This window comes from Austrofundulus limnaeus, unplaced genomic scaffold (assembly GCF_001266775.1).
Source record: "Austrofundulus limnaeus strain Quisiro unplaced genomic scaffold, Austrofundulus_limnaeus-1.0 Scaffold7, whole genome shotgun sequence".
Lineage (NCBI taxonomy): Eukaryota > Metazoa > Chordata > Actinopteri > Cyprinodontiformes > Rivulidae > Austrofundulus > Austrofundulus limnaeus.
In genome coordinates this window covers 686,144-695,040 of record NW_013952409.1, presented here as the reverse complement: position 1 = coordinate 695,040, position 8,897 = coordinate 686,144, and the positions used below count along the sequence as shown (strand labels likewise).

Below are 8,897 nucleotides of genomic sequence, written 5' to 3'. Positions count from 1 at the left end.
AGGGTACCTTTGAACAGTTAAACACAAAAAAAACCTGACGCCAACGTCTGTATCTTTCACAAAGAAAGCTTCTCAAAATGATCTGGTGGCCATACGTCTTTTTCTCATGGCCACACGTTATTTACCTTGTGGCAAAGAGATTTTTTTTTATCCAGTGTCACTGGACGGGCACTGTAGCTAGATGATCAGGAAGAGAGTAGAACAAATCAAAAACARCTTGATTAAATAGTGGCAAAAGATGGATTGGTGAACTGGAATCGTGGAGTGTTTTGATACGAAACTGAAACCTTGAAGTCGTGTTTATTATCAGGATTATGGCTTGGGAGTATAGGGTAAATTTAAACTAATGAGAGTTTTCCCTCAAATATAACAATTTTTGGTCTACAGCCTGAATTAGAATAGAATAAAATTGTTTTTTTTCTTTCAAAGGGTTGTAAAACTCTCACATTCAAAGATCTAAGTAAAAAAAATACTGGGAAAAGTTATTTTTTATGTTGCTGAAGGTAAAAGGAAGAAGAAAAAGTCAGTATTACAAAAAAAAAAAAAAAACAACCTAGCAGGAGCATTCAGCTGGTTAACTCAGCAGCCTTAGGGAACAGCCAGCTGTCTGGACTTCGTGTTTTGTTCCCTTACACAGAAAGCCTTCCTGTGTTTCCCTTTTTCCAGTCTATGTTAGCTGATCTAACCAGTTTCAGGCAGTAACCTTGTACAGAGCAGACAGCTACAAGTGCAGGATCGATTTTCACATCCAAGTCCAAGCTAAAAACCTAATAAAACTGCTTCCAAAAGCGCTGAAATATTCCAGTGAGTTCAAATCAGCCCAAATCAAATTAGAACAAGTAATGAAGCCAAAGAATGGGAATGAAAATTACAGGCTTAATTGAAAAGACGGCATTAATTTTAGGGCAAATTGGACCTGAAAAATAACTTTCTTTATGTAGTCATTATGAAAACCASAGAAACGCTTTGATAATCATGAAGAATAAAAAATCTACGACTATAAAATGAARATGACAGGTTTGCCTTTTTGCAGCAGATTAAAAGAGGTACTGTTTGATGATTATCAAGTAAAGCAAATGCTTTAGAGGTTCCACGGCCATCCTGGACCWCTGTGGCTGCTTTGAGGCTGCTTTAAGGTCAACGGGTGGTTTATGAAAACACTCAGGGAAAGAAAACCAACATGTTGGGTCCAGTAGTCTGGGCCAGACTCCTAGAATGTGTCGTCTGAGAGTGCCTTTGTGTTGGCGGGAGAAGGAACCTCTTGTTTTTCCTCTGTCAGTTAGAAAGACYGGCAATGACCCACGAGGACCCCTCCCCCGACCCTGAACGGCAGCCAAACAGTAACTGAAAAAGTGCTGAGCTAAGGGAAAATACCCGGTGATATCAGAGCTGCACTGACTGTCTCATCTCCCTCTGCTTTTCAGTCCCACTGTTCTCAGCTGGTCATCAGATTAGTGCTGTGGCTGACTAGATACCAACCAGGGTTGTAGTACTCGAGGCCTCGAGACCACTTTTTAATGGTCTTGTTCTCTTCTCGGACTCCACCGCATTTTTACTCGACCTTTTCTCAGTCTTGGGCTTTCAGGACCGGAGTTTATTTCAAGACCAGCCAAGACCACAGCTGTGGAAATATCACTAAATTGAATATTGTCCAAAGTATTTGGTAACATCTTTGCTTTCATTGGATGTAAAGCGTACTGATTCAAATCCAAGCGTGACTCATCGCTAATTATTTTGTTACCGCTGTCGCTCATCCCCTCCCACTTTCACTCGCACGTCACACTCCAAGAAAGTSAGCGGTGGTTTTCTGGGAATAGGAGAAGATGTCTGTAAAATCTTCAGTAAGAATATTTCGTGTTCGTTAACTGAAATCGTGACAAAACCACATKAATACTGAATAGATGAAAATGTGAAGAGAATTGGAACCATACAACCCAGATCTGGTTACGAGCGAAGCTTTTGTTGCTTACGCTGAAGCAATCCGAGCAGCGCTGCCTGAAACCGGTCTTTAAATACAGGGATCTTCAGTGCCTGGTACGCCCACTACAGGCCTAAGGCTGAATCGCAGGCAACTCGTACAGAAAATATCTTTCCTTTATAAAGGTATTTCTARGTGTTGTCATGATGTTTTGGGCATGTACCTAAAAATATTTTAATCAGGACKTTACAATAGTCAAAGAATAGATTACAAAAGTCAAGCCTTAAAAAGGAAACCAAGACAAATGGTGTGGTYCTTTAAATCAGTATCTAACTAATAAATACCTTCAATACAATTTGGGTYCATAAATCATAAAGCATAAATTTGTAAAACAACYTCCAGGAGAAAGCATACYGTGACTTCTGTAGTGCTTCACTTTCAGATAACTTTTATTGTRACTTAGAAAGGAAGCACTAAGAAAGTTAAGCTATGCGTGGTGTTACCCGAGCTAGCTAGCTAACATTAGCAATCTGCCTCGGTAACAAAATCCTTTACTTGGCCCRCACACAAAGAGATTTAATCAGTATTTCCTATACATACTAATTTTGCTGCATGTGCATGAAAACAGGTATGTTTTAAGGCACTAGTTTTTTTTTCTGGTCCAGGTATTGATTCAGTATTGACCTCTCGGTCTTGGTCTCGACTTGGTCCAGCTCCTAAAAATCTTGGTCTTGTCTCTGTACACTCTGGTCTTGTCATGTGTTCTTGACTCCAACACTAATACCAACTATTATTAACCATTTGGCATAAATTCACTTTTAAAATGGCCAAACTGTCCCTTTAACAAACATTTTTTGTTATTTAAAAGCGACTCATCAGATTCTTGATTTTCRACGCCATCGCTTCTGAAACAAAAGCGTTCGCATCCCAGTTAATTGTACATTTTTGCCCACTCACCTGATTCAGACTTCTTTGCGTACTTCTTGCTCTGTCCCCTGATAATGAGGATGAAAACCAGCAGCAGGATGAAGATGAGCCCCACKAGCGCCACCACCACCAAGAACCACCACTCCTCGTAGAACGGGGCCACTTTCTGAGCTAAACGCYAGAAAAGCGGAAAATTGAAATTCATGCTTGTTAAAAACACGTCGATATGTTTCTGTGAAGTCCTTAAAGACCAGAGGGGATTTAATTAAGTTTGAATTGTAACGTAATGCAGTTTTATTAACAAATACATGAAAGCTCACCAGATATGGAAGGAGAAGGTAGGCTTGGAGAGCCYTAGCCGTAGTCGTTGACTCCAATTACCCGGAAGTCATAGCTGACGCCTTGTTTGAGGATATCCATGTTGAAGGTGTGTGATATTGCATCCTTGGGAATATCTTTTATTAAGATGTCCCACAGACCCTCATCTGTAACGGAATTAAAAACCAATCATTTTCAGGCGAGAGGACACAGAAATATTCAGCCACCAAACCATTTAAACAATGTTTGTGCACCYTAGCTAACAGGTTGTTTGTTTCTTTTTGATAGAAAGCATTTGGCAGGCTCGCAGCTCTCTGAGTAATTGATAATTCCTTCAAATATTACACAATCCATCAGCTTTACAGCTCTCGTAAAAAAAAAGGAATTACGGCAAGCAAATCAACAATATAAACAGTGGCGTGGCCATTTTTCAAACGAGGCAGAGTTAGATGACTCGCGGCTTCCTATGAAAATCCTGCCAGAGATCATTTATTATGCATTGCTGCTTGTAAATATCAGTGTAACTGTGACACTTTTAATGATGCACACAGACATAAACAAGGACCTGAGTTCATCTGTCACGCAGCTGAAATTTGACAGAAGTTTTAAAAAAGGTGATGTATCTTGACTTGAGGACAAACCCCGTCACATTCTGCAACGCAGAGATTCATTGCTTGATGAATAGAAAAAGGAGTGGATGAAGAGGTGTCTGTGTCATTATTCAACAGCCCTCAGCTTCTAAAACATAGGACTGCTTTAGGTTTTAACCCAGTGAAACACCCGACATCCATCACCCTCCTCTTCCTGCCAGCGCCRGTCACTCGCAGCTGAAACAGGATGCCAATTCTCTCAACTGCAGTTGCTGAATCAATAAGCCATTAAAAGACCAGGGACGCAGATTGTGAGGCAGCAGATGTCGACGTTTTACATGGCTTGCCTTATTCACGTTGTCACAGCAGCTAAAAATAACATGGAGATCATCCAAGTCTCCCACCTGAGGGTCTGGCCTCGATGACATAGCGTGTTATAGGGGCACGTCCCGGGTCACCGCTGGTCCAGTGAATGGTCAGGGCTGAATTGTAGCGTGTGATAAATGGCTCTCCAGGGGGTCCTGGGGCTCCTGTGGAATAACAACAATGTTYAAAATATGGAAAAATACTTGAACTGTTATTCATGTCTTAAAGGGAACCCAGACTAGAGCAAAACATACCAGGTAAATGATGACGTTTACTGGGTTTTCTGGGTTTCAAGGCTGTGCGAGGCTGTTAGCTTTCATGTTAGCACCTGAGCTAATATGTATACGCAGACACCCACATGTACACAGTATATGACAATATAGCATTAGCTATAAACTAATACCACATATTTATTAGTAGTATGTATATAAGACATTAGTTTCCAAGAAAACAATATTAGCTCAGGAAGTAACGCTATATTGCCYTATTAGCTCGGGTGCTAACACAAAGATAACCAGCTAAACTGAAGTTCTTCTTCCATGAAGCAGCTCTGTTGTTCTCCATCATCATTTACAGTTTCAGGCTAAGTCATTCTACATTCTCCTCTCTGTCAATGCACTCTAGTGTCATTTAATAGGGCTGAACGTAAGATATTGTCCAAAATTAACCTTCAAGCAGGATAGAACTTGCAGCCTTGCACCAGAACACCTAGTAATTGTCATCATTTACCCAGTATGCTTTGTGGCATTAAGAAAATGTCGCTGTCCGTGTGACAATATATTTTTTTAATTTATAAAAACTAGTATTTTTTATATTCTTTGTTTTACAGTTGAAGCAAACGTTTAGTTAAATAATTTCTAATGTTACAGCTAGTCGGGGTTCCCTTTAAAAATAAGTTTTGTAGAGTGGTAATGAGCAAGATCTTTGTTCAAGATTTCAGCCTTAACTGTTTTTTGTTTGTCAGCAAAATATCTCAAACTAGTGGACAGATTTTATTGAAACCTTTAGAAAGTATTTGTTGGATAAACATCACCACAGCTAACTGACAGCTTCGACRGCTGTCTACTGCGAGTGAGACAGTGACCGCTCATGACTACTCCACCCTACCCCACGTGACAAAAATCCGTCCCTTAAATTCTAAAACTTCCTTGCTGCTACCTTCTCCTGGTCCCGTGGTGATATTGGACTCYACTTCCGGCCCGTAGATGAAGGTCTTGGCCCGGATCCGAAAGTTGTACGTGACGCCATCCGCCAGGTCTCGGAGCTTCAGCCAGAGGGGCCCACTCCCCCTCACGTCCACMGTCACTGTCTTACTGACGCCTGGGGGTGAGGGGGAGTGAAGACAGTCGGCACAGGCCACTGAGGAGTCTAGACAAACACACCACATTTAAAGCAGATCTTACACAGGCCAGCCGACGGGAGGGAGAGCAGACTCAACAAGTGCACACTCACACATGCACAGAAATMAAATTGTTCTGTTATAGTTGTCATTAATTATTTAGGAGGCGAGCAGTAATTTTGTAATGAGTCACAATGACAAATGAGCTGTTCAGGTCAATGTGATGTTGGCTTTTAGTTCAAGACATTTGCACACAGCAGGAGTTCYACAAAGTCCAACTGACTTAATCTAAAAAAAACATAAATTTCCCTTTTCAGTGCAAATTCCCAGTACAAACCAGCAGCCATTCTGAGCAGGGAAAGTTCAAGTCGGTAAAAATGAGGTATTACCGTCTACAGGTGTTAAGGGTTCGTAGACCAGACGGAAGCCCTCTATGATGCCYTTAGGGAAGGTAGGCTCGCCCCAGGACACGTTGACCGAGGTGGTGGTCAGCTCGCTGAAGTGAATGAAACTTGGAGCGCTGGGAGCTGGAATGTGCAAAGGTCAAAGATCAAAGGAGACACAGGTGATAATCAGTGAGCTCATCTGTGTTTTTATCAGCATTTAGAGTCGAGATYTCRGGAYGAGCAAAGTGACTTTAYCAAACACAAAAATGGTGACAGTCTGATAGGGTTGGGTGGTARTGATCATTTTCATGCCGCGGTATAACCTTTAGAAAATACCTACACTACAAATAATACACTGGCCCACCTTTTCAGGAGTAGGCGAGTAAAGTTTGTCACCACTTCGCTTGGAGGTTGTGAGGCACGACAGACGGGGGTGTCTTTGTGTCTCTGCRCTCCCGTTTGTCTTCTGAATGGACTGAAGTGGTTCAGTTTTCATGGCAGCTTTGTGGAACATTTTGTGCATCAACTAATGTAGTCATAATGTTTAAATACRGTCACCATATTTTAATACGTAGTATACCAAAATACTGTCATAGTGCCCAAGCCTACAACCTGGTCAYCTTTACAGAAACTGAGCTGATATTTGGTTTGGTAYTAGCTGAGATTTATCCTCAACTTGGATGTTTCAACTGATCAAACCAGACCTCTGATTCTGGCATTTCTCGACACAAAAAGATCTTAGTCGAAAACTCTGGCAAATAGAAAACGGGTGATGGGGGGTTATGCAAAACTGACTTTTATTAACTTTATTTCATATACAATATCATTTCATTATCAAAAACATACCCAGAGTAATGCTTTGACCCATTCATGCATGTTTGAGAAATCCTTGAATCTCCTGTGGTAGACATGTGGAGCTGCCTAAACGACTGCTGGTACAAAGCTCCGCCTATTTTACCCAAAGCTCCACCCTGGAGCTCAGTCCCCAGCCGAGCTCCCGCCCCACAGAGCACCCCCTCCTCTGAAGCATTCTTAGGAAGARGTGCTGAAGTGGGAGTGTCTGAAACGGTAGGAGGTTCTTGAAGATACAGAGGCTAATTTCAAGGCATTTAGATGCAAAGCCAAATGTATTTTTTTATATAAACAGCCTCTTCATAACAGCTGAAGGTAACAGTGACTTAAATGTGGTATAAAATTTCCCTAATTTCCCGCTGGGATCAATAAAGTATTTTTCAATTGAAATGAATTGAACTATGTGCCTAGAAAATATATAATATGTCCCCTTTAAGGAATAGTAGGTGTTTAGTTAAAAAAATGGCTGTTTGAGAGACAAAATTTTAGATACAAACACAAAAAAAGAAAAATGTTTGTGATGTTTTTCTGCCTCGAAGCAAAGTAAAGCTCAGCATTTTAAATAGATCCAAATAGTAATCAATACAAGAAGGACTCAGAGACATATTTGCAAGTTTGCCAACAGATTGGTGAGCGTGTTTGCCACAGCTCGCTGTTTGCAAACGTTCAACAACAAAAGAGGCAGAACTGGTAAAGTGTGAATGCTGCAGATCTGCAACTTCCAGTTCTCGGATCTCTGAACTGAGTCTGTGTCCTTGCTCGCAAAACTGAACAACATTGATCGGGCCAACTTCGCAGCACTGCTAAAATAAAATCGGGTTAAAAGGGTCTTCTTCACTGACAAACACTGTCTGACCCAGGTCACAGCAATCCTCGGCGAGGAGCCTCTACACCTCATTCCAAACGGCTGAGCTCCTGTTTGGAACATAGTTTGCCCTCGATTGTCTTTAAACTTGACAATCTGGAGCTGAGACTCTTGCAGAAGCTTTTTTTTTTTGAAAAGATGGGACATGTCTCTTGTCTCCCCGGGTGCTTCTTCCCCCAACATCTTCCTGCCTGTCACCGACCTCACCGGGGTAACTGAGAAGCTGTAAACACGCTTGTTTTAAAACTTTTCCTTGTCTGAGACTTGGCCCATCAAAAAGCCTCCCACCAAGTACTGTATGTTTTATTGAGAGCCGAACGTTGTTTTGACGCGTCTCCAGTCGGGAGAAKAAGCAGGGGTCCCGTGAGTCAGGGTGGAGAAGAAAGGAATCGGAAAGCGAGGAGAGAGAAAAAGGGTCGCGTCTGCGTATTTTCATACCGTCTACAATTCAGACGAAACCCAAACATCAGTGAATGTTTGGTGACTGGGGTCAGCTGATTTGAAGCTTATGCTCAGTTGTGTCATTGTGCTAACACTGTTTGACATGCTGACAACAGTTATTAGCATCATTGTCACATCAAATTCCTCTCCTCGGGGCTGGCTCGCCTGCTTTGAGAGAACTCTTCGGGCTCTCCAGGCTAACACCAGCGCCGCCGCCAGCACGGAAACGTGACTAATGAGCAAACATAATCGCGCACGCTCCAATTTATCTGCTTTTGTCGTGTCGTTCTGTTACATTTGTCTCRTTCTTCCCGCAGCATCATGTCTCTGTTCCCCTCAGACAGAAATACTTGTCTTGCCTGATTGCACTTAATCCAGGCTGCTCTGCTCTTTCACGGCTGATTAGAGAATTTGCATTTCCATTGATGTTTTTAACGGGAGGTTGTACCTGCTTGCTGGGTGCGGCCCCTCGTCGGTGGGCTCCGGGGCCCATCCCCGGCGGCGTTGAAGGGGGCCACGCTGATCATGTAGGTGGTGTAGCCAGTCAAGTTCTTCAGTTTCACGCCGCGCTCCGGCATGAAAAGGGTCCGCAGCCGCTCRGTCTCGTTCTTCCGCTGGAACTCCCAAAAGTAGATCTGAGCAGCAAAAATGATTCATTTAAATATTTCTGCCTCTAAAACTAATTTATTACGATTTCTGTTCATGATTCTCTGACCAACACACATGAAGTAATGTCAATTTGAAAGGTGAAAGTTGAAGGCGGACAATAACGTTTTTGCACGTGTGGGTTTGTCTGTAAGTTAAAGGGATCCCCGATTAGTTGTAACATTAGACATTATTTAATAAACATATATTTTAACTGTAAAAGACTCTAAAAATACTGTAGGCTGTTTAG

The 8,897-nt window shown here is 42.1% G+C and overlaps 1 protein-coding gene across 1 annotated transcript in view; it reads right to left on the bottom strand.

Annotated features, from left to right (window-relative positions):
• Window positions 1–8,897, bottom strand: part of LOC106535223 (protein sidekick-2-like) — a gene marked incomplete at its 5' end in the record, with an annotated part of 434,350 nt that overhangs the window by 24,296 nt on the left and 401,157 nt on the right. Inside the window, 6 exon segments of the mRNA XM_014032179.1 lie at window positions 2,876–3,016; window positions 3,166–3,330; window positions 4,158–4,283; window positions 5,278–5,487; window positions 5,848–5,985; window positions 8,451–8,637. Coding sequence (XP_013887633.1) covers window positions 2,876–3,016; window positions 3,166–3,330; window positions 4,158–4,283; window positions 5,278–5,487; window positions 5,848–5,985; window positions 8,451–8,637 — 967 coding nt within the window.